Source organism: Hevea brasiliensis, chromosome 15, assembly GCF_030052815.1.
Source record: "Hevea brasiliensis isolate MT/VB/25A 57/8 chromosome 15, ASM3005281v1, whole genome shotgun sequence".
Classification (NCBI taxonomy): domain Eukaryota; kingdom Viridiplantae; phylum Streptophyta; class Magnoliopsida; order Malpighiales; family Euphorbiaceae; genus Hevea; species Hevea brasiliensis.
Window position 1 is genome coordinate 68,974,791 of NC_079507.1, and position 24,457 is coordinate 68,999,247.

Sequence of the window (24,457 nt, forward strand, 5' to 3'; positions counted from 1 at the left end):
ATTGCAAAAAAGAAAAGATACACCATGTAAACTGTTGACAGGCAAACAAATCAATCCACATAAACCCGTCTCGCTGTTTCTCTGATTCTCTCTTGCCAACAGAGGGAAGCAGAGGAGATCATTCATCCTATAGTAGAAAATGGCCGGCAATGGAGGAGTTGCTCGCAGGTGCGGCTGTAGGAGAAGCTATGTTGCGTTCAGGGAGACGAGCTTCTTGGACAGGAGGAAAACGCGAACCAATCTCCGAAACGTTTCGATGATCCCTCTCTTCAAAAGGCCCCTCTTCTATCCTCGATGGCGATTGCTTAGTGGAAGCAACCGCATTTTGAGGTCAGCTCATTCACATTTTCTCGCCCCTTACATTTCTTTCTGTTTGATTTCATAGAGGGGCAGATAATAGATAGCAACGGAAAGGAAGTTTGTTTTCCAATTACATTTTTTTTAACATAGTTTTTGGGTTCTTAGCTAAATATTGCTGCTCAGCGTTTCAGTGTTGGTTTCTGAAAGAATTGAGAAATATAAGAGTTTAATTTAAAGTTGGTTGAGGCACTGTTCGCTTTGTGAGTGCATTTTTAATTTATTGCTTTCTTTATTTTCTGATTTATCAGAAAAAAGAAAAGCTTTTGGATGCAAAACTTTAGATTACTGAACATCAATGTTTTTGAGGGAAATTATAAGAAATGCTTTTAAAATGATAGGCAAAGAGTACGCGAGATGGTGAAAGAGATTCTTTCGAGCCAGATAAGCAAATTGCTTTCTTCTAGACAGTCATGAGTCGAATATCTTTATCTTTAAACAATGGCTCTTAATCATGGAAACAGACAAGCACACTTCATTTATATTTGTATGCCTACCCAAATTCTTTTAAAGTTGATTGTACTATGATAATTAGGGCAACGTTTTAAAGTTACATAATGTTTAACCATTAATCAATTTTGAGTCTAATAAACTAATGAGTTTCTAATTGATTTTCTTAAAATGTTGATTTTGTATTGTTCTTCAAATTTATGAAAGATTCTACCCATCAACAATGCTGTTTTAATTATCTTCTCTGGGATCAATTCACATGTTTATCTGATGCTTGCAATTGTGAGATACTTATTGCTACAGTTTTTTATGATAAATCTCATGATATATGTATATACTGTAGCATGGATGCTCGAGAAAAATCAAAATCCTTAATATTGGAATCATCAAAGCATAAGAGGGTCCCCATATTTGTCATGACGCCTGTGGACACATTTTGCATCGATTCTTCTGGGAGTCCAAGGATCAGAAAGTAAGCTTCATTATCATGGGTCTTTGCAAGTGTGCACTTGCTTCTTTGTTTCTATATCATGATTGGGAGTCTTTCTTGATTGTTGATAGGGAAAACAACAGTTTTGTGCTTGACTTTTAATATGATCTGGCAATGCCTGGATAGAGAAGACCAAACTTGACCCTCCATGGTCTTTCATACGTTAGTTGGATTATTTCTTACTTGTTTTAAATAGCCATTGCAGTGTCTAAGTTATAGTTATATTTTAATCTTACATTTTATGTGTTTCAAGTTTACATGAATATCTTATGATCTCCAAATTTTCTGTCTTAACATCTTCGCTTTTATAATGCCTTTCCATTTTTTATCATAAATTGAAACATTTTATATACTGCTCTTTCTTGTTTCAGAATCAAGGCCTTAACTATATCTCTAAAAGCACTCAAGTTGGCAGGTGTCTATGGAATTGCAGTAGAGGTTTGGTGGGGAATTGTTGAGCGTTCTTCTCCTCTTGAATATAATTGGTTCCTTTACGAAGAGCTTTTCAGATTGGTATCTGAGTCGGGGCTGAAGTTGCATGTTTCCTTGTGTTTTCACTCAAACACACACCTGTCCACTGGAACTGGGGGTGTGGGTCTTCCACTGTGGATTCTAGAGGTTTGTTTCATTTCTTTATTATTGTCCTTAAATAAAAAAAAGGATTTTCAGCACAGTTGCACATTAATCAAGGTGATAATAGGGAAGTTAATGTGTGGTCGCATTTGATTGCACAATTATTCTGGTGTAATTATTACAGTGAACTATACCAGTGTTATTAGGTTTTATAGTGTATGCTTTTATGTTAGGTGGGATATAATGTACTTGGTTGTTAGTATCTTATCTACTAAATTTATTCGTCTAGGACCACCATTTACCCTTGGGCTATATTGCAGTAGTCTTTCATCAGTAGACTTGATTCTATCATTGTATTGATACACGATGCTTTACTGGGTAAGAGGATATTGAAATAGATTGGGAATATGTAATAGAATCAACCTTAATAGCATTTCTGACAAGTTTTGAACCTTAACAAAAAATATGATAGCTATGACTTTCCCCCTTTTTTCAGATTGGTGGTCATAATAAGGACATATATTATCGAGATAAAAATGGGTTCTCCAATGATGATTATCTTACACTAGGAGTGGACCAGCTTCCTCTTTTTTATGGCCGTACTGCCCTCCAATGTTATGAAGACTTCATGCTCAGTTTTGTTAACAAATTTGACTCATATATTGGGAGTGTAATTGAAGAAATAAGTGTTGGTCTTGGTCCTTCTGGAGAACTAAGGTACTTTAAAGCTGTTGTTTTATGACCAAATGTATTAGGCAATTGTAACATTTTGCTAGGGATAATTCCATATTTCCATGCAGGTATCCTGCACATCCTCATGGTGATGGTAGATGGAAATTTCCTGGAATTGGTGAATTCCAGTGTTATGACAAGTACATGTATGTTAAGCTCCTCCATTCATCCTCTTATTTCAACTGTTTCTTTTCAATATATATAACTTTGTTTTGGTCTCAGGATGGAGGACTTAAAGATGGCTGCTTGTAAAGAAGGAAAGCCTCAATGGGGAGATAGAGGACCTCAAAATGCTGGTTGCTACAACAGTCTTCCACCTGGTGTTCCTTTTTTTGAAGATGGACAGGAGAGCTTTCTTTCTGATTATGGTCGTTTCTTCCTTGTATGTATCATTTGAAATAACCTAGTTTAATTTTTGTATGAGGATTCCTGCATGTTTGCGACTTCTTGCAGTGTATTTAAATAATTTCTTGTGTTAGATGGTTGCTGAGCATGTGCAACCGTCTCTGGAGCTAAATTTTTTATTAAATTTCAATATTACATGGAGTTGTTTGGGTCAGTTTCATGAAGGAGATGTGATTAGCTTTATGATAGCTGTCAATGTACCAAAACATTTCACTTTTATCTGGGTTTGGGACTGGCTATCATAAATCTGGCACAGAGTCAAATCTGATATGGGTAGAGTTTACTCAAAAAAAAAAAAAAATGGTGGAGTTCTGGCCACTGATAGAACATGATGCGGAGAGGGACTCATGCAGCTAACCCCAAATAGTTTTAGGGTAATGCTTAGTTGAACTGAGTTAAGTTTACACTTCAATGTTAGATACATGATATATGCAACTTGAAACGGGAGATAAATTCTTAATCTTTCTGTAGTTGATGGTGAGTTGTTATGTGCAAAATATCTAATTGATTTTCAATGACAATTGTTAGGCAATCTGGTGATAATTGTTAGTGGAAGATACTGTCCCAAAAGTTCTAAGACAATGGTAGTGATGCATTTCATGTGACACATTTATAGATTATATGAAGAAGCATTAATATACAAACATAAAACATGCATGAATTGTACTGTCTAATTGCAGTTGATAACTTGTGAATCTCCTGTGTGTGAGTTAACTAGGTTTTATGTCATCAAATGAACTTCCTGTATTGATGAATATAGCTTGTGTATATGGAGACATTGGAATGGAATATGATTACTACTTCAAGACTCAAGTGGTCACAAAGTCAACAATTAGTACATGGTTTCTCAGGACGATGAAAACTAACTTTATGGTATCTTATGGTGAAACTACTCTTTGCAGGAATGGTACAGTGGTAAGCTGATTTGTCATGCAGATGCTATTCTAGCAAAGGCAGTTAATGTGCTGAAGAAATATCAACAAAACAAGCAAACACCAGTTATATTAGTCGCTAAAATTGGTGGAATATATTGGTGGTACCAGACAATATCACACCCTGCTGAACTTACAGCTGGCTACTACAACACTGCTCTAAGGGATGGATATGATCCTGTTGCTTCAGTGTTGTCTCGTCATGGAGCTGCTTTGCATATTTCGTAAGATCTGAAATTTCTATATCCCAACACAATACAGCATACATGGAAGATTAAATTGTTGGACGGGAATTTGTATGATGGTATTTAGGGAAGCTAGCACTATGGCTCTCCAATTGAAGGATTGCACCTTTCAGATCTTCTGTGAGAAACTTGGTTGATCTATTATGTCCACTTTTTGGTGTTTCTTTGTTAGATTAGCAAACAATGAGAAAAACATAGGAAAAATCATAAATTGGTTGTCTAATTACAACATTATATTGCATTCAGTCTCTTTTATGCAGACATGATTCATACATTTCATTGCATGTTTACTCTTTACTTCATTACGTATGTGGATTCCCCATTTAACTCAAATTTGTTTGAATGTTGTTGCTTTGTTGGATACATCTTCAAGCATGTTCACATTTTTACTTTTTTGTTTTCTTTTTTTCTTTTATTGTAGCTGCTTAGAAATGATTGATAGTGAAACTCCACCAGCCTATCGTTGCAGTCCTGAAGGATTAATCCAGCAGGTGTGGGTTCTTTCTTGATGAATAAAATCTATTTCATTCTTTGGTTGTGGGATTTGAAGTTCTTGTCTTTTGAATTGCATAAATTCCTCTAACTGTGACACCCATGCATCTGAATTTTTTTTCTTATATGTTTTAACCGATTCAAGTGGAACTATTTGACTATAATTTATATATTGAACCTACAATGTTAAGCCACAGAGTTGAGAGGTGCATTATTGTGTCATTAGGTTTATTTGTACCAAGGGTCAATGGAATATTTTTCTTCTAGGGACCTGCGCGTATATTTCGTCTTTGGTTAAACCAATTGCAGTTGTCAATATACACTACTAATCCTACTACTTACCACCTCCAACACAGCTGCTGTTCTGGCAAAAAATTTAATAAATAAAAACATTCCATTCAGTTCTCACCACTATGATTGTTTTTCTTAAGGCCCTATTTCACTGTGAAATTTTCTTTAAACTTCCAGTTTGATTATAACTAAAGCCAATACAATTAGCTATGCCATTGGTTGTAGAGTTCTGTTCTATAAACAAACCACAGCCAGATTGACAAGAGACAGTTGCATTGTAATGAATATGAACCCATCTCATGTAAAACATAACAATTCTATGTAATTTTTCTGGTTGCCAGTTGCATCCAGACTTGTTTTCCTAATTTGCCAAGTGCAAATGTTTAGGATGAAAACATTTCCGTTATAGACATTTGCTTTCGGAAGTTGCCCCATTCACCATTATGCTGGCCTTTAGAAATATAAGTAATTATGCACAAGGGAAATAGGTCTTCTTATATATTGCACATCAGGAAATGGTTTTAATATAGTATTGCTTCTGAACCAAGTTAAATGAAATTTGGCCATGCATTTTATATGATTTATTAGCTTTTTGCATGTTTCTATGGACGTATTTCATCTTCCATTGGGTTGATTTGATTTTCTTTCTCCCAGATAAGAACCATTTCAAAGAAAAGGATAAATCTGATTGGAAGAAATACTAGTGAACGGTTTGATCAGGTAAATTTGATTCTGGTCTAGGCAAATTCTGTTACCTTTAGCTTTGTCCTCCTTTTCTTTTGTAAAAGAAAAATATTTTTCTTTGGGCAAGTTAATAGTATGATAGAAAGAGATCTAAGAGGTGCTTTGGAAATAATTTTAGAGAGAATGAACAAAATCTGCGGTGGAAATATCAGTAGTTACCTTTAGTGTTGTCTTGGCCAGGATAATTGTATTTGCAGTGCTCAGGTTGACCAATCAAATACCATGTTTAATTTCATTGAAGATCCTATAACTCTTTACTTATTTGCGGATGTTATGATGAATTATCTGTCAAGATTTAGAGCAGTGATAACTAATGCTAGCATTATTGAAGGAATAATTTGCATAAGAATTTCATAGGTTATTATAACACTTGACTTGATAATTTTGTGGGTTCTTTTGTGTTCAGTTTTGCCATAATAACATGTTTTTGACCTGTGACACTAAACTGCCTCAGAAATTCCTGTATGATGATGATGATATTGACAATGTTGAATTCAAGTTTCTGGCCAAGGTCTTGTTTTTGCTTTGTGGTGAAATCATGGTGATAAAAAAAAAAAAAATCATAATCAATGAAAATCTTGCCAAAATTCTGGAATGCTTATAGAATCATGCCCTAAATTCGATATTTGTGAAAGGTGTTGAACATGAGAAAGAACCGAAACGATTCAGTTTTATTTTGGGTTCTGGAATTAATGGAATAAACTGCACTTTTATTTGGTTTTGATATTGTAAAAAGAAAATGAATGGATGGATTTCCTGTGGTTCTTGATCTCATTGCAGGCTGTGGATGCAGCAGCGGTACTTATTTGCTCTATTAACTGCCATTTATAAGTTAAATTAGTTTTATTTAGTTGAGTTCAAAATAGTTTTGCTTTATCCTTTTATTAAGTTGATGTTAAATTTGTTTTAATTTTTCCTTTTTCTTTCCACTTTCTGTGATTTCATGAACATAAATATTTATGATTGTGAGTGTATGCATGTGTTCCCTGAGTTCTGTTTCTTTTTCTTTCCTAACATAATCCTTGCATGCAATTTTCTTACAGAAAGGACTAAGGCAAATACTTGCGAACTGCTATCATCCACAGGCAGAGGCTGTAAGGTCATTTACTTATTTCAGATTGAATGATAAAATTTTTGCTGTTGAAAACTGGAATAATTTTGTCCCCTTTGTTAGAAGAATGAGCACAGATTTGTAATTTACTTTCCTGACCTAACCATGATTTTTTACTAAATTGTCAAGAATAGCAGCCCCTATAATTTTTTTTTCTTACATAGGGGATTATAAAAGCTTGTGTAAATTCCTAGTCATTACTGATTTATCATTACATCTTGATTGTCTGTGAGACCTGAACTTGACAGTGATGGGATTGAAAGCAATTAAAGCTTTAGTTCAAAATTTAACTAACCAAAAACTATGAAAAAGAATAAAGGGCAGATATTTAGCTGGCCTGTGTCTAGCATTAGCATGGTATCCCTCTCTGACAATAGAGAGCTCCAGCAGAAGGAGAAGTATTTGTTAAAAATGAAGCTGGTCTTGCTACCATGCTTGATGCTTTTATGTAACTTTGAGGACCTGTTTCACCAGAAGGTGTAAAGAAAGCACCGTTGAGCATCACATCTCCATCTGATCTCCAATTCCAATTTTTCCACTCCTCATCTCCTGGGATGGCTTCCCGTTTAGTCACCTGAATGAGAGCAGATCTTTAGAAAGGAAGCCGATTGTATCCTCTCAGTTAAGAAAATGAGGTATTGGTCTAACCAGGTGCTGGTCAAAGTTTGTGTGTGCTAGTTTGACCCAACCCAATATGTTGAAGAACTTCCTAGCTTATTAGTTATTCACATGTGCAAATGATTTGACATTATGCATTCTGTTTTAGTACTTTCACCTTATCTGTGATAGACTGTCGTCATCCCTAATTGTGCTGGATAAGATCAGCTTTCCTAGGAATAGTTTTGGTTATCAATTGCTAGAAGTGTTAAATTTGATATTTGGAATGTTATATTTATTTTGGTGCTCCTAGGTTATTGAGTGGATGCCAGTGATTATTAGTTATGATTGGTTCCAAAGAAACTTTCCTCCTTTGTAGAGTTGTTATCTGATGCAATGAAGATATTCCCTTGGCTATTAATTGTTGGATTTGCACTTCCACCAATTGCATACATCTCCCATCCAGTGTATATGTTATTTACAATGTGAAAATAGCCATGCCTGCACCTGCAATAATTTAGATGCATGTTTACAGAGCTTTCTGCATATAATTTTAGACATATAGAGTAGTTAAAGGATGATAATATTACTTATTGCTCTTGCTGTTCTAATAGAATGATACTGAATTCAATTACCTAGGCATTCTTTGTGTCAGACCTTCGCCAAAAAAGTTGAAGGCTATAGTGACTTGCATATTCTTGTCATCGAGGAAGTCATCACTATGACCCATAAGCATAACTTCATTGTGATGCAACATGTAGTTGTTTGAGATTGTAATAGACGTTGAGCCAACTACAGCATCAATTAGTCCATCACGGCAGTTGGCTAGTGTACAATGATCAATCCAGACATCCCTAGACCCAAATATCGATATGCCATCCCCATCAGAGTAACCTCTCATGCCAACATGCTTGGGTGAATCCCTAACCATTGTATTTCCACCTGGTACACAGTCACGTATGTAGATGTTATGTATGATAATGTTACTTACGTTTTGAATTGTTATGCATGGTCCATCTGCTATCTGGATGTTATACCCTCTTCCATCTATTGTTTTGTATGAGTTCATCATCAGTTCTTCCTTTAGCGTGATGACCATGTCGTGATCAAAGATGATCCACAGCGGTTCTTCTTGGATGACACCGTAGCGAAGTGTGCCAGGAATTGGGTTTGCAGGATCATCATTTTCAGAATCTTTGACCACATAAATGTCACCATCTTGCCCCCCTACAGCGTTGCGTCCAAACCCAATTGCACAATCGGCCAGCACTTTTCGGTTAGTTTCCCATTCAGAATCACATCTCCAACAATCATCAATTGGGTTGCCAATTTTGCATGATTCTTTTTCCAGCTGCCTTCTTGTTGAGTTCCTGTTTAAATAACATGATACAAGTTACTCAAAACATTAGAGTGAAAACTAGAAGATCATTACTGAAAATAAAATGCATCATATGAACAATATGGAGTCTTTCACTCATTTCAAGCTTGACTATTATGTTCTCACCACTCAGTTGCTTCTGATATTTGCACATTTTTAGAAGATATGGAGGTGTCAAGTAAGATCATGACTAGAAAGATGAGAAAGAAAGTTGACATCTTAATGAAGGAGAGGTTACACTAACTACAACATGGATTTGGATGGTTTTGAGAAGCCAACTAGAATATGAAAAGATGATTTAGAAATTTGAACCTATATAATGCTCATAGGATTGCCTGATGCAACTTGCATGATTGCAGAAAAATTGATCCTTGATGACCATATGGCCGACAATGCTTAGAACCAATTTGAGATTATGACACCGAAAAAACTGGCTTTTACAGTCTGTTGTGAGTAGCGAACTTGGTGAATGAGTATATCTGCCAAAATTTGCAATTTGAGTAAATTTTTCTGTATTTGGAGGGGAAAGGGGTGGGGTTGTGGCATTACTTCTATGTAGTGACAGTAAAGCTGTAATTAGGGACCGAATAGTTAGCTAGTTTCTGATGAGGTCATATTAAGGTGGTATTTATTTAGGGATATTTATTTAGGGATTTGGTACCCCCCACCGGTTTATATATTTGGTATAATTTGATTCAAAATGGCCCTCAGAAGTCAGAACATAAAACCATAAATTAACTCTTTCCATCTAAAATTTTGGTCCTCTTGTCCTCATTACCTACATTTTTAACTACCATTTCGTTACTTATAAAGCCCTGCCAAAGTAATAACTTTCCAGGATAGTTAAGATTAAATTGCAATAGTCCTTCAACTTTGATCCTTGTTCTAGGTGAGTCCCTTAACTTCAAAATGATACTAAAAAGTCCTTAAAACATTAAATTTCTTCATCACAAGTCCTCTGGCCGGCTTATGTGGCATTGCCACGCTGGCATTTTATTAAAAAGTTTGCAAGTCACGTATACGTTATGGTTGACTGTGATGTATTGATTTGCAATTTATAACCCCTGTGAAACAATGAAAGAAGATAAACCCTAACACTACACTGCACAAATTAGTAAAAATAAGAAATAAAAATAGTTAATTCCATAGATAAGTTGCATTGAGTTTATACAAATTACATCAAAATATGCTTCAATCATGAAACATATGGGTATATAGTTTCACTGTTGAAGCACAATGCTTTTCTTTACACCTCTGGACAAATCTGTTATCAATATGTACCTTTAAAACATATCCCCAAAATATACCAACTGTTCCCCAAACAAAATATAAAATCTTCACTGCTGAGGCAAGATGCGAAAAATATATATTCACGTGGCTTCAATCTCTTTAGTAACATGTCACCGTGGCATTGTCACAGTAGCCCTTAAACGGAGGAATGGCTGGATTTTGGTCATGACGGCTTTTGAGGAAAGAAATTCAAAAGTTTAAAAGTTTTCTAGTATCATTTTAAAATTAAGGAACTGACATAGAACGAAAACCAAAATTGAAGGATAACAAGGGCAATTGAGTCGAATAGTTAGGGTTTGGGCATAAAGGCTGAGGTGGCTGTTTGCTACCTTCTTTCCTAGAGTTGAATGCTTTATGACCCTGCGTTTTCCATCAAACTTTCCGAGTTTGTTGTAGCCTTGAAAAGTTTTGTGGTGACTTTAAAGAAAAGAGCCAGCACAGCACATGCATATCTTTGCTATGTTAGGATTGATTTATCATCCGTTGCATGTAATTATTCAATTCTTTATTTCTTAAATTAATTTCATTTTTCAAAAAAAAAAATCATTTATGGTCTTTGAAATTATTGGTCATTCAATTTTAGTTGAAGTAAATAAAATTGCTATATTTTATTTTTATGAAGTATTTGACATGAGATTAATATAAGTAATTATTATTTTTATAATTTTTAATTTTCATTAATAATATTTAAATATTTAAAAAAATAAGTTAACTTTTTATTTTATTAATATTTATAATTTCTGAATTAAATGTTAATTTCATGGAGATTAAATTAATAATTAACCTTTTTCACATTCTTAGTTTAATTTAATGGAGTGCTACTAGATTTTCGTAAGATTTCAAATACCAATTTAATACTTAAATAATTTTTTATAAAATAAAAAAAAAAAAAAACTATGCTAACTTAATAGAAGTACTGGTTAAGCAGTTCATTTGGTCGAGATGAATCAATCTTAATTTTTCATTTTATTATTTTTTTTTTCTTCCTTGAGAGAATAAAATATTGGTCGACTTTTTCAGAATGATATATAAACTAATTGCATTGCATGCTCCTTACGGCGTCGTTTGATCCAAAAAACTATTTTTTCCTTTTTATTAGATAAAAGACTCTGAATTATCTTCCCCTTGAGCTTCTAGCCATCTAGCCTCTACCTTACTGACCGTAGCCATGTCTGCTCTCTCTCTCTTGCACAAACCCTTTCTTATCTCTCTAAAAGGCCCGTCTCTTCTCTCTCTAACAACCCAAATCAAAACACACAGAACCCAATTCAGTAAACCTAAAAGACCTACTAAAATCATCACGGCCAAATCCAACGGCGGTGACTCAGCAGATACCGGAGACCGAATAATCTCTGCAGTCTGCTACTTTTACCCATTTTTTGATGGAGTCCAGTATGGAAAATACGTGATAACCCAGTTCTCTCCCATTCACGCTCTTATCCAGCCTTTGTTCCCGGCTATAAGAGTCTTCAAGAGCTTTCCCCTTAATGGGTTTTTGGTATTTCTTACTCTTTACTTTGTTGTTGTGAGAAATCCCAATTTTAGTAGATATGTGAGGTTCAATATCATGCAGGCTATTGTGCTCGATGTGCTTCTTATTTTTCCAGATTTGCTGGAGAGGAGTTTTAATCCTAGAGATGGATTGGGATTGGATTTGTTGATGAGTTTGGACAGTACTGTATTTCTTTACCTTTTGGTTTGTCTGATTTATGGGTCTAGTTCTTGTTTGCTGGGTCAGGTTCCTAGGTTGCCCATTGTTGCAGAAGCTGCTGATAGGCAGGTTCTTTAAATTAAACACCCAATTTGGGTTTTTGTTTATTGCTGCTGTACTGCATTTGTAATTTATTCTGCCAAAAGAAGAAAATAAATTTATTATGTTTGAGGATAGGAATTGGAGTAATTTTAGTGATATCATTTCTGTTGTGAAGCATGTGTAGAAATGTCAGGTTTAGATCTTGATTTCCTGTATTAAGAAGAAGGCGCATGAAAATTGTATTTGATCACTTGAATATTAGTTCAATACTTCCTTCTTGGCTTGCGAACGTATCTTTCTCCATGAAATAGATATTGCCTGCGTCCCCATTTTTATTTTGCCCCTTGAAAAGAAAAGAAGCTTCAATAAGACTACGATTTAGCAATGGAACTCACCCACCCACTTGAAAAATCAAGTATCCGCTGCAGCATAAACACAAAACATCCCTTACCTAAACATCAAGTCATCATCAACTTTCGTTAATGTCATTGCCTAAACAAGAGAGGTTATCGATTCAAGACACCAAATTGAGGAAGTCTATAGCTATGCCTACCCAATTCTCATTTATCTTTCAAAAGTACAGCTCATCTAATATGTATATATAATTAAAATGCTGAAATTATGGAAACAAATTTGATATATTTAATTTGTAATTGACGTTTTTATTATCCATATTTTTCTTTAATTTCATGATGTTATTGTGTATATTTACAACCATGTGAGGGAGGGTAGGGTAGGTATGATGGTGACATTGACCCCAAGTTTTTCAATTCTTGCAATGGTTTGTTAGAGAAAATATACTGTGATGTGGAATGCAATCTAATGAATACTTGTCTATTAAAAATGTTTAGAAGGTTTAGGTCTTGGGATATTCTTGTTCTATCCTTAATAATATTAGGTTGTAAACTTATAATGAGTCATTTTTCAATAATATTTTTTATTTTTACTTTTTTTTTAGGACATGTCATCTTGCATTAAAAGCTTGTAAGTGTAAGAGAATTCATCCGAGTCTAGAACAAATAAAGAGAAAAACGAAGCCAACACTGTGATGTTAGTAACTAGCCCAACAAATCAAATCAAACCCAAAGCCAACCAAAAAACCATAACTCACAAGTTGACTCATCCCCAACCTATAGAACCTAGGTTTACAAAGAAAAGCACAAAATAGAAAAGTATGTTGCCTATCATCTACAGAGCTTGCCACTACCAGAAGTGCTAAGCAGATAACAAAGCCAATAATTTTGCCAATAATAGCAACTATCGTCGCCCATCATAGCACAACAACTCACCTAATAGTGCATACCTCCCATCTTCCTCAACAAAATATAAAGCTCAGCTCTACAACAAGAAGGAGGTGTTGCCAGAGCTCTTTGATCCTCATAGGTCATTTGAACGACCTTCCCAGCCGTGATGTAGTAGTAAATTCAAGAGATGTGAAACAATCGAAGCAAGAAGCCCTCTTAACGCACAGAACAAATCCCTAGACTAAAGACCAAGCACTAAACAATTCAATTACAAAGGCCCCCCACCATTTGACCTCAAGATCTATGAAACAATATAAATACACTCAAAACTGTAAAAAAACCATACAAGAAAGAGAAGAGAAATCCTTCACCATGTCGGAGCGAAACACTATCCGGAAGGGCCATCAAAGACAATCCATTGAAGTCCGAGATAGAAAAAAAAAAATGAATGGAGAGGAAATTTTTCTCCAGAGAAACTAGAGGGAGCTCAATTGGAGGGTTTTATACACACACATATATATATATAGTTAAATTACCTATTTAATATGTACATCCTCTGTCCAGTAATTCTTTCTCATTCCAACTTCAAAGATAAGATTCTCGATAATTATTCTTTAGGTACATAAAAAAAAAAGTTCAATGAAGAGAGTATTAGATATGCTTATTCTCACCAACTTTGTAAAAATTGGGCTACTCCACCCTCAAAATTCAGCGCATTCTTCTTTTCTTTTTGCCCGCTCACTATTCTCCCTTAGTGGACCACTCAGTGTGGTTGAAGCCCAATGACAACGGAAATCCGAAGGCCTACCTGTAAGCACAAGAACCGCAAGCTTTTATTACAGAAGATCAACCAGCTAAAATGGTCAATGAGAGGAATTCTGACCACGGAAATTATCAGCTTCATTCCGGACTTTTTCTTCCATCAATGGGTAAGTAAGGAGATTTCCCAATGAACAGTTGACTGAATCCTTCTCACTTTGCCTGATTAAGATTGGAGGCAGCAGCTCTTGTTTCTTAAGCTTGCATTCATCCCAACTACCAATGAAGCTACTTGTTTCAACATCATCATGCATGCTCAGTTCAATATTTCTTCTTTTCCTTTCATATTTTACCTTATATGCACGCATATAACTGGGTCTGGGACTTCTTTTCAGTTCACTGCTTACTTTTGACGTTGTTAACTAAAGCAAAACATATTATTTTATAATGTGCTAGTACCTTAATTTGTGATGAAGAAATTCTCAGAGCACTTGACGTGTTTGCAAATGCTTCTTTACTTCTCCATTACTTTGTTCTCCAAGTCCGTAGCCCCTTTCCATGCCGCCAGCACCTTCTTTTTCTTTTTCTTTTTTTTTTTTTTTTATTCTCCCCCTTTAATCTTAATTAGCATTCATTTATCAGCATATATGGCTGTACGTTAGTAGAGGCATCAATTCTTAAACAAAATTTAGAATGGCATCACCCGTAAATTAGCGAAAATCGAAGTCCAATACCGCCAACTACACGCTCAAGGATCTCTCTCCGTAGGCTTCCGCCACTACCGTTCCCTTTTCCTTTCCCTTTCTCTTTCCCTTTCAAGTCTCAACTCACTTTCACAGCTCTTAGCAACTGTCCTTTTCTCTCTGCTACTACGCTAACACATTCAACTCTCTCTCTCTCTCTGTAGAACAGAACAGCCATAATAACCGCCACAATGCGGCTCTCCGCTGTCGTTTTTCTACTGCTACTGCTCTCCTCTGCCGCCACCCTCAGCAACGCCCATAACATCACGCGCCTACTCGCCAAGCACCCAGCTTTCTCCACCTTTAACCACTACCTAACCATAACCCACCTGGCCGCCGAGATCAACCGCCGCACAACCATCACCGTCTGCGCAGTCGACAACGCCGCCATGTCTGAGCTCCTCTCCAAGCACCCTTCCATCTACACCATTAAGAACATTCTCTCCCTCCACGTCCTCTTAGACTACTTTGGCGCCAAGAAGCTCCACCAGATAAACAACGGCACAGCACTGGCCGCCACCATGTTCCAGGCAACGGGATCTGCGCCGGGATCCGCGGGGTTCGTTAACATCACTGATATGAAGGGAGGGAAGGTAGCATTAGGACCGGAGGACAACGGCGGGAGTCTTGATGTGTACTTCGTGAAATCTTTGGAGGAAGTGCCTTATAACATTTCGGTTATACAGATCAGCAAGGTTTTGCCTTCGGACGTGGCTGAGGCTCCGACGCCGGGGCCGAGCCAGATGAACCTGACTGACATAATGTCGGCTCATAGTTGTAAGGTTTTCGCTGATACTTTACTGGCAAATTCTGAAGCTTCTAAGACTTATCAGGTAAACAATCTCTTTTCCTTCTTTTACAATGTCATATATAATCTTCTCACTGAGTAGCGGATGACTAAATTGGTTTTAATCTGATCTTCAATATGTGTTAATGGATTGGGCTTGGCATCAATTTTGAACAGTTCTAATTAGCATATCGTAATTAGAACTGAATTATTAGCTCTGCATTGTTTTTTCACCAGGGAAAATGGCATTAGTTCAAATTTAATGAATGTTATGGACGTGTAATCGGTTAATAGTTAAATTTTTTAGTGTCTCTGTTTATAGAAGGTCAGTTCAATTCCTTATTTTCCTGAATGAAATTTCTGATGTTTAAAAAACAAACTTCCTTCGGTAAGGTAAACTTCACGGTGATCCCAAAAATTCAGATGAGAGCAGATTGGTATTTAGGACAAGTGCCATTGCCTGCACACTCTCATGAGGACAAAAATGAGGAACGGATTTATTAGAACTGTCTAGCAATTGTCCAAGGAATAAGACGAAACATGATCAGGAATTAATTTGTTCATGATATTTGTTACTAATTTGCATGAGGTATGGTGCTTTTTGTGTTTCTAGCTTATCGTCTTGGATTATAGAAATGGAGATTATGGGTTAGAGGCTTGAAGCCGTATTGGTGAATGAGCTCTCCTTGTGCAGATTTAGATCCCACCCCCAAATATGTTATAGGAATATTGATAAATCATTGAAAATAAGTTTTATTTTTATTAAATTAGTAGTTTAATGGCAAGTGTCCACCTTGAAATGCAAGGGATGTCACCCATCAAGGGTTAAGTCTTTGCATCTCTCTTCAAGGAATATAAATTCTTTAAAAAAAATGCCACCTTGTATCTCTTTTTATCCATTTGTGAACTATGTTGAATAATGATGGAATTACAATACTAACTTATTAATTTTATATGTCAATATTTATAATTTCCAGGACAATCTTGATGGAGGATTAACAGTGTTTTGCCCTCTTGATGATCCATTCAAAGCCTTCCTACCTAGATTCAAAAACTTAACAGCAGCAGGCAAAACTTCATTCCTTGAATTCTTTGGTGTGCCTGTCTATCAATCTCTGTCTACGTTAAAATCCAATAATGGTCTCATGAACACTCTGGCTACTGATGGAGCAAACAAGTTTGATTTCACAGTGCAAAATGATGGTGAGGATGTGACATTGAAGACGAAGAGTACCACAGCAAAAATTACTGGGACATTGATAGATGAGCAGCCAGTTGCTGTATATACCATTAACAAGGTTTTGTTGCCTAAAGAATTGTTCAAGGCAGAAGCACCAACCCCTGCTCCGGCATCTGCCCCAGAGAAATCCGCAGATGCACCAAAATCCAGTAAGAGTAAGGACTTGTCTTCAGCACCATCAGACTCACCAGCAGATGCACCAGCTGACGACCCAGCTGATCAAGCAGCTGATGAAAATGCTGGTGTGAGATTTAACGGTGGAAGATTCACTGCTACGGTGTTAAGTTTGTGGTTAGGACTTTTGATGCTGTAAGTTTTTTCAATATTGCTTTTCGCCAAGATTGTGGCGAACAAGTCAGGGCCTTAATGGGCTAATTTATTTCTCTTTTTTCTTTTTTATTTTTTTTAGTGCGTGGTTATTTTTTATTTTGTTTTCAAGAGGATTTTCAGAGGTTTGTGATTTATTTTGTAGTAGATGCTGTAGATTTATTGATACAAACTGTTATTGTCATTAATCAGGAAGATTTTGGCATAGTAATATAAAAGCTATTGTGTGCAATCTTTAGTTCCTTGATTTGCCATGTGATAGATGGGGATTTTATTTTTTGCTATTAAAATACTATCTCTCTCTAAACCCAGCTGGGATGGCTTGTTTGCCATCATAGCTGCTCAATTGCTTTACAATGTCTGCATAAGGAAAACTAATGGCATTTTCAGCCTTCATTATTGATTATTGATATTTGTCTTTCTTATCGATCCAGTTTCTGATAATTGTTCAATCCAACATTTAAAGTTTTTAAGTTTATGAATGATTGAGATGGATATTCTCAACTGTCAACTGCCAACTGCCAACTGCCATGGTAGTCTTGCTGAACGTGGATATATTAAAGTTGTAAGTTGCTATCATGTATCCTGTCATTGACACGAGCAAATAATTTATATCAGAAATTATGGATTGGAGCCGCCGCATCTAAAATGATGTGTGCCTTTAGAGGCTAAGGTAGTTATTAAAAGATAAATATCAAGAAACATGTGCATTGTAGAACTGGGAGATTTTAAGATAGAATTTCAGTTGAAATTAATTACTAAAAAATGTATATATTATTAAGCCAATGATCCATGATATTTGTTAATTTAGTTGTTCATAATAAAATATATATTTTATTTTAATACTCTAAAAATATTATTTAATTATATTAAATTTCATGATATGAAACTCTAATTTGAATTCAGTTTCAGAACTAATAATTCACAATAACATAAGAATCGATATATCAATTATCGATCTGGACGAAACTCAAACTCCGGTCCGACCTCAACATTGAAAGCCAAAGGAGAATGATCTTCCAAGCTTATTAACCAGGTTCCTAATGTGATTTCACCGCACGAATATCACCCTTGCCCATCTTCCTGCTTGAACACAATGCTCCGCCCCGCTTCTCTCGGCTATGTTCTTGCTGGGGGTGGAGCAAGTGCGGGAGATCACGAGGACTGTCTCAACCGGACCGGTTCGGGCAGGTTTTTAATTGGAATCGGAATTCGAGAATTTATATTCTTAAAGGCCACTCTACTATTAAACATAATTCGAATAATTGTTAGATATGGATAATAAAATAAATCAAAAAAATTGAAATATAAAATCACAAAAATTAAATTAAAGAATCAATCAGCTTTAATTTAGAGGACTAAATTTATTTTTAGGGTTATGAGATCTCAAATTTAATTCACCATCAATGATAAAGTTACATGTATTAACTATTTTTTTATTTTGTAAAAATTATATTTAAATATTAAAAGAAATATTAAAACTCAAATTTTGGTTTTCGTCTCCCTAGACATTGACTTTAAAAAATAACAAATGTATAATTTAGTGTTTGTCTTCTATCCATTTGAAAATAACGTGGGTAATTTTTGTAATCACCTTTTTTTTATTTTTTTTTATAATTTTACATATTTTTGTGAGTATTCAAGTCTGCCTTATAAATTAATTTTCTCTACTAATGTCACGACCCAACCTATAGGTCGTATCAGCACTAGGACCTAGGCCAACCTAAAGCCCCCGAGGCCCGTAGTAAGCCTAACTATTCCTTAACTCAACTCTAAGGCCCATTTGGGCCCAATTTCAAGAAATCAACCGGACAGAGTTCGGCCATAAAATGGACCTTTCAACGGAGAGTTTTTTACTCACCCGACCTGTAAACACAATAAATAATCAATTGGGGAGCTCAGCTCACCCTCCACATACTCATATCAACATAAAAATAAATGGGAGCTCAGCTCCCTCATCCAGTCCATCAAACATGCATGTGATAATAATTTTACAGGTCCAAAATAATAATTTATATTACAGACTCAAATCAATTAAATATTTCTAACACATGCAAAAATTTTAGAAGTTTATAGAATTACACAAACATGAATAGATAACCTGCGAGGGAGAAAAACAGGTTAACCTCAAAAATATCCTCCTGTGGCCTGGATAAATATTGAACAGGAGTGAGCATTCGACCCATAGAGTAAAATATCAATTTTAACCATAATCTCTATAACTATCTAAAACTAATGCACCCTGTAGAGTGAAATGCAACATCAGTAATATTTTTTACATCATAATAGCAAAAAGGTAATTTGGAGCACTCACACACTCAGTAATATCAATCATAATATATGGGAGTGATCCTATCTGACTCTCTTAAATCCAACAAGAACTCAGTCGGACTTCCACTTAATAACCAAATCGGGGTCCAAGAACTCAAGCGTGTCTACCTCCCAGAAGATCTCAAGCCGTGTCTACCCATCCTATCCATAGTCAACAACACATCACACGCACACCAATGCACGCACACTGCTCCAAATTACCACAACAATATCCATGGCACTTTAACAGTTATGAATGCAGCATAAAACGTGCCTAGAGTTTAACTACTTAGATATATATATATGTAAGTGATGCATGGGTATGCTTAAACATATAATAATAGTGAAATTACAATTAAAATTAATATTTTACTCAAGGAAGAAGGTCATTCTGCTCACTGACAATTTTATTACAATCATTTAATAAATTTGACTCAATACAAACTTAAGAAAAGACCAAATACATCATAAGTCTTACCGAAAATCCGACAAAGTCTCCCCTATACCTAGGACCTACCCAACCTGCAAAAAGGCTCAAAACGTACTTCTATATTCACAATCCATATATCCACAACTCAATCACATCACACAGCCCCTCCTGGGCCCATCCAAACAGTCATCAATCACAATATGTAAATTTACAGTTTAGTCCTTATAATTGATTATTTTTGCAAAAACTACCCAAATAAGCTCTAAAAATTCTAAAACTTTGCCCCGCAGTCCTTAGCAATATTACTAGGCTATTGCAAAAAGAATCATAATTTTCTGAGCTACCACGAATATTTAACGGATTTTTAATCTCATTTAAGCACTAGAAAATTACGAAAAAGTAAGGTTCGGGTTTACCTATGCCTATTCCGACTTCGAGGACGCGCTCGGGACATTTGACAATGGTGGGGTAGCCAAAACTTCGATCCAATTCAGAGACTTTTTTCGGTAATCGGTCTGTCTGGCCGAAAATTCACAGACCTAGACAACTGTCGAATTTCTTCAAATTGAAGATACCTACACAAAGCCCACAATATGGGGGTTAGTACATAAATTTTATGAAATTTTCTAAGCTCATTTAATGCTCGGAAAAACACTACGAAGTTCCGTGGGATCCACCGAAAAACGGTGTCGAAAAAATTTAAAATTTATATTGCCGCGAAGCTCTTGACAAGTGAAGCGCTCTGATACTCTCGGTTTTCTCGTGGGGTTCATGATTTGCGAGAAATCTAGCCCAAAAGTCAAAATGGACTAAAACTTCTCAGGCAAAAATTGGACAAACTGCTCAATGGATTTCAGTGTTTTTGGTGTCTATGGAAAGCTCTCGACGAGTAGATGGATTTAGACACAAGACCCGGTCCGATTGGTGGTCGGATAGGCCGAATTTCGGCCAGGAAGACAAAGCGGCGCGCTTGCGCGTCGCGTTGCGCCTTTTGGCATTCAGCGGCGACCGGTGAGGAGGTGGGGTGGCTGGAGAGGCGGCGGCGCGGTAAGGGGAGGAGGGAGGAGAGAGAAAACGGGAGAGAAAGAGAGAGGGGTCGGGACGCGCGCAGGGAGGAAGAAAAAGGAAGAAGCCAGTCCGATTCGATCCGATTCAATTCGGCCAATTCGATTCAGAATATAAAATTTTAAATTTTTACTTTGCCTTAAGACAGAAAACGAGGTCCAAAAATTTCGAAAAAATTTCAGAAAACTCAGAAAAATGCATAAACTCCAAATATATTTTTAGTTTTACCACGTGGTCTTTAAATTAATTTTTAAAAATCATTAACGCTTATATTTTTGGAAAATCAAACCCAATTTCTAAAATCCAAAAAATTTCAAATAATTTCCTAAAATTCGAATAAAATAAAATATCAATATTTACCCAAAAATAATAAATTTAAAAATTAGGGATGTTACATTCTTCCCCTCTTACAGAAAATTCCTCCTCGAATTTTACACAAGGCATAATAAAGTACAGGATTACACATTGAACAGATAAGGGTATTTGCTACGCATGTCCCGTTCTGACTTCCAGGTGCACTCTTCCACTAACTGGCTCCTCCACAAAACCTTAACCATAGGGATCTGTTTTGATCTTAGCTGTCTCACTTGGTAGTCCACTATGGCTACTCGTTGCTCCTCAAATGTCAAGTTTTCTTTTAGCTTTATTACATCCGGCTGTAGTACATGAGAAGGATCAGAATGTATTTCCTGAGCATGGAGATGTGAAACACAGGATGAACATGAGAAAGGTTGGGTGGTAGCTCCAACCGGTAGGCAACTGCTCTAACTCTATCAGTAACCTCAAAAGGTCCAATATACTGAGGTGCCAACTTGCCCTTCTTTCCAAATCTCATTACTCTCTTCATCAGAGAAACCTTTAGGAATACGTAGTCGCCTACTGCAAACTCCACATCCCTCCGTCTGGGGTCTGCATAACTCTTCTGCCTACTGAAAGCTGTTTTCAATCGTTCCTTGATTAAAGGAACTATCTCTGAAGTGTACTGCACTAGGTCTACATCATGCACTTTCGCTTCTCCCATTTCCGTCCAACACAAAGGAGACCTACACTTTCTTCCATATAGTGCCTCATAGGGTGCCATCCCTATCTTTGGAATAATTGTTGTAGGCAAACTCCACCAAAGCTAGCTGATCATCCCATTGACCTCCAAAATCCAAAACACTCATGCGAAGCATGTCTTCCAGTGTTTGGATTGTTCTTTCAGACTGTCCGTCTGTCTGAGGGTGGAAAGTAGTACTGAAGTTCAACTATGTGTCAAGTGCCTCCTGCAACTTTCTCCAAAAGTGAGAAGTGAACTGGGGCCTTCTGTCAGATATTATGAAGTCGGAACTCCATGCAATATGACGATTTCTCGAATATAGAGTCGGGCGTACTGTGCAACAGAATATGTAGTCTTCACAGGCAAGAAGTGAGCTGATTTGGTTAGGCGGTCTACAATTACCCATATCAAATCATATCCTCGCGTGGTACGAGGCAACCCAGTCACAAAATCCATAATAATCATTTTCCACTTCCATTCTGGGATAAGGAGCTCTTGCAGCTTCCTTGACGGTCTCGGGTGTTCAAACTTTACCTTTTGACAAGTCAAGCACTTGGACACAAAATCTGCTATGTCTCTCTTCATGCCATTCCACCAATAGCTATCTTTCACATCATGGTACATCTTGGTGGAGCCTGAGTGGATATTGTATAGTGTATAGTGTGCCTCTCGCATGATTTCATTTTCGAGATTGTCCACATCGGGCACACATATCCTAGAACCTTGCACTAGGGCGCCGTCATTGGCAAATCCTAACTCACCACCTTCACCTTGCTGTACTCTTTCTATGATCTTCATCAATTGTTGGTCTCTATGTTGGGAAACTCTGACCCTATCTCACAAGTCTGGCCTCACTGAAAAATGAGCCAACAATACCCCCTCATCTGAAAGATCTAGGATTAAACCTTGATCCATCAACTCATGTACTTCCTGAATCAACAGTCTTTTCTCTGCTGAAATGTGCGCCAAACTGCCAGAAGATTTTCTGCTCAAAGCATCTGCTACTATATTGGCCTTCCCAGGGTGGTACTGGATGGTGTAATCATAGTCCTTTAGAAGCTCCATCCATCTCCTCTGTCTCAAGTTTAAATCCTTCTATTGGAAGATGTACTTCAAACTCTTGCGGTCGGTGTATATCTCGCACACTTCACCATACAGGTAGTGTCTCCAGATTTTTAGTGCAAAGATTACAGCCGCCATTTCCAAATCATGAGTGGGTAGTTCTGCTCATGCCTCTTCAGTTGCCTTGAAGCATAAGCCACTACTTTTCCATTCTGCATCAAAACACACCCTAAGCCAACTCTGGAGGTGTCACAATACACGGTATATCCTTCACCACTCATAGGTAGTGTCAACACAGGGGCGGTAGTTAGACACTCCTTAAGCTTCTGAAAACTCTTTTCACAGTCATCTGTCCAAATGAATGGAACATTTTTTCGAGTCAACTTAGTTAGGGGAGCTGCTATCCTGGAAAAGTACTACACAAAACGCCTATAGTAGCCAGCTAAGCCCAGAAAACTTCGCACCTCAGTGACTGTTATAGGCCTAAGCCAATCAGTTATAGCTTTAATTTTCTTGGGATCCACTTGAATGCCTTCACTAGAAACCACGTGTCCCAAGAATGAGATGCTTTCTAGCCAAAATTCACACTTTGAAAATTTGGCATATAGCTGGTGCTCCCTCAAAGTCTACAACACCATTCTCAAGTGCCACACGTGTTCCTCCTCGGTTTGAGAGTATACCAAAATGTCATCTATGAATACGATGACAAAACGGTCCAAAAATGGCTTGAACACCCAGTTCATCAAGTCCATGAAGGCTCTGGTGCCATTAGTGAGTCCAAAAGACATCACCAAGAACTCATAATGACCATATCTTGTCCTGAATGCTGTTTTGGACACGTCCTCATTCCTGATTCTCAACTGATGGTAGCCTGATCGCAGGTCTATCTTGGAAAAGAATCTAGCCCCTTGGAGTTGATCAAACAGATCATCGATCTGAGGAAGTGGATACTTGTTCTTCACAGTCACCTTGTTCAGCTGTCTATAGTCAATACACAACCTCAATGACCCATCTTTCTTTCTTACAAATAGAACAGGAGCACCCCAAGGTGAAGTGCTCGGACGTATGAAACCCTTGTCCAGAAGCTCCTGTAGTTGCTCCTTTAACTCTTTCAATTATGCTGGTGCCATCCTGTAAGGCGACATTGATATGGGGTTTGTACCCGGCACAACATCAATGCAAAACTCTATTTTCCTTCTTGGTGGCAACCCTGGAAGCTCCTCAGGGAAGACATCCATGAATTCTCTGACAACAGGAACATTTTCCATGTTGACACCTCCTATAGATGTATCTCTCACCAATGCCAAATACCCTTGACATCCACGCCTCAACATTTTTCTAGCACTAATTGCTGACACCAAATTATATGGAGCCACGCTCCTGTCACCATCAAAACTAAATTCTTCCACACCAGGTATGTGGAAATACACCTTTTTGTTCCTGCAGTCTAAAGTGGTATAATGAGTTGCCAACCAATCCATTCCCAAGATTACATCAAAATCCATTACTGGTAGAAGAACCACGTCTGTTGGGAGTATCTTTCCATCCACTACTATTGGGCTACCCGGAAAAACCATGTCTACATCTATGTTGTCACTAAGTGGGGTAGCT

General features: G+C 36.9%; 5 protein-coding genes across 5 annotated transcripts; 3 read left to right on the plus strand and 2 right to left on the minus strand.

Annotated features, from left to right (window-relative positions):
• The first annotated feature begins 26 nt into the window (after positions 1 to 26).
• LOC110657005 (inactive beta-amylase 4, chloroplastic) lies at positions 27 to 7,019 on the plus strand. The gene is made up of 10 exons (XM_021814041.2): positions 27 to 330; positions 1,151 to 1,279; positions 1,669 to 1,915; positions 2,367 to 2,587; positions 2,671 to 2,748; positions 2,825 to 2,984; positions 3,910 to 4,163; positions 4,606 to 4,675; positions 5,622 to 5,687; positions 6,755 to 7,019. The coding sequence occupies exons 1-10, from the start codon at positions 140 to 142 to the stop codon at positions 6,905 to 6,907; spliced, it is 1,569 nt and encodes a 522-aa protein (XP_021669733.2). The 5' UTR covers positions 27 to 139; the 3' UTR covers positions 6,908 to 7,019.
• LOC110657006 (probable pectate lyase 22) lies at positions 6,901 to 9,090 on the minus strand. The gene is made up of 4 exons (XM_058137251.1): positions 8,924 to 9,090; positions 8,055 to 8,789; positions 7,783 to 7,926; positions 6,901 to 7,403 (listed from the first exon to the last, which is right to left on the minus strand). The coding sequence occupies exons 1-4, from the start codon at positions 9,013 to 9,015 to the stop codon at positions 7,172 to 7,174; spliced, it is 1,203 nt and encodes a 400-aa protein (XP_057993234.1). The 5' UTR covers positions 9,016 to 9,090; the 3' UTR covers positions 6,901 to 7,171.
• Positions 9,091 to 11,191: 2,101 nt separating this feature from the next.
• LOC110657003 (protein TIC 20-v, chloroplastic) lies at positions 11,192 to 11,974 on the plus strand. The gene is made up of 2 exons (XM_058137249.1): positions 11,192 to 11,585; positions 11,661 to 11,974. The coding sequence occupies exons 1-2, from the start codon at positions 11,256 to 11,258 to the stop codon at positions 11,874 to 11,876; spliced, it is 546 nt and encodes a 181-aa protein (XP_057993232.1). The 5' UTR covers positions 11,192 to 11,255; the 3' UTR covers positions 11,877 to 11,974.
• An 857-nt stretch (positions 11,975 to 12,831) lies between these two features.
• LOC110657004 (uncharacterized) lies at positions 12,832 to 14,438 on the minus strand. Its single transcript, XM_021814039.2, has 2 exons — positions 13,968 to 14,438; positions 12,832 to 13,892 (listed from the first exon to the last, which is right to left on the minus strand). The coding sequence occupies exons 1-2, from the start codon at positions 14,209 to 14,211 to the stop codon at positions 13,786 to 13,788; spliced, it is 351 nt and encodes a 116-aa protein (XP_021669731.2). The 5' UTR covers positions 14,212 to 14,438; the 3' UTR covers positions 12,832 to 13,785.
• Positions 14,439 to 14,628: 190 nt separating this feature from the next.
• On the plus strand, positions 14,629 to 17,172 carry LOC110657002 (fasciclin-like arabinogalactan protein 1). Its single transcript, XM_021814037.2, has 2 exons — positions 14,629 to 15,419; positions 16,351 to 17,172. Exons 1-2 carry the CDS (start codon positions 14,778 to 14,780, stop codon positions 16,924 to 16,926), a joined length of 1,218 nt encoding a protein of 405 aa, XP_021669729.2. The 5' UTR covers positions 14,629 to 14,777; the 3' UTR covers positions 16,927 to 17,172.
• The last annotated feature ends 7,285 nt before the right edge of the window (positions 17,173 to 24,457 follow it).

Excerpts from the sequence above, each read along its gene's own strand:
- LOC110657005 (XM_021814041.2), top strand. The coding sequence starts at position 140 with ATGGCCGGCAATGGAGGAGTTGCTCGCAGGTGCGGCTGTAGGAGAAGC. Across the intron at positions 2,588-2,670 it reads GGTCCTTCTGGAGAACTAAG|GTATCCTGCACATCCTCATG; the intron begins GTACTTTAAAGC and ends ATTTCCATGCAG. Across the intron at positions 2,749-2,824 it reads CAGTGTTATGACAAGTACAT|GATGGAGGACTTAAAGATGG; the intron begins GTATGTTAAGCT and ends TTTTGGTCTCAG.
- LOC110657006 (XM_058137251.1), bottom strand. The coding sequence starts at position 9,015 with ATGTCAACTTTCTTTCTCATCTTTCTAGTCATGATCTTACTTGACACC. Across the intron at positions 7,927-8,054 it reads CTGACACAAAGAATGCCTAG|GTGCAGGCATGGCTATTTTC; the intron begins GTAATTGAATTC and ends AAATTATTGCAG. Across the intron at positions 7,404-7,782 it reads AACTCTACAAAGGAGGAAAG|CATTCAGGTGACTAAACGGG; the intron begins TTTCTTTGGAAC and ends AAGATCTGCTCT.
- LOC110657003 (XM_058137249.1), top strand. The coding sequence starts at position 11,256 with ATGTCTGCTCTCTCTCTCTTGCACAAACCCTTTCTTATCTCTCTAAAA. Across the intron at positions 11,586-11,660 it reads TTCCCCTTAATGGGTTTTTG|GCTATTGTGCTCGATGTGCT; the intron begins GTATTTCTTACT and ends AATATCATGCAG.
- LOC110657004 (XM_021814039.2), bottom strand. The coding sequence starts at position 14,211 with ATGCGTGCATATAAGGTAAAATATGAAAGGAAAAGAAGAAATATTGAA. Across the intron at positions 13,893-13,967 it reads TGAAGCTGATAATTTCCGTG|GTAGGCCTTCGGATTTCCGT; the intron begins GTCAGAATTCCT and ends TTGTGCTTACAG.
- LOC110657002 (XM_021814037.2), top strand. The coding sequence starts at position 14,778 with ATGCGGCTCTCCGCTGTCGTTTTTCTACTGCTACTGCTCTCCTCTGCC. Across the intron at positions 15,420-16,350 it reads AAGCTTCTAAGACTTATCAG|GACAATCTTGATGGAGGATT; the intron begins GTAAACAATCTC and ends TATAATTTCCAG.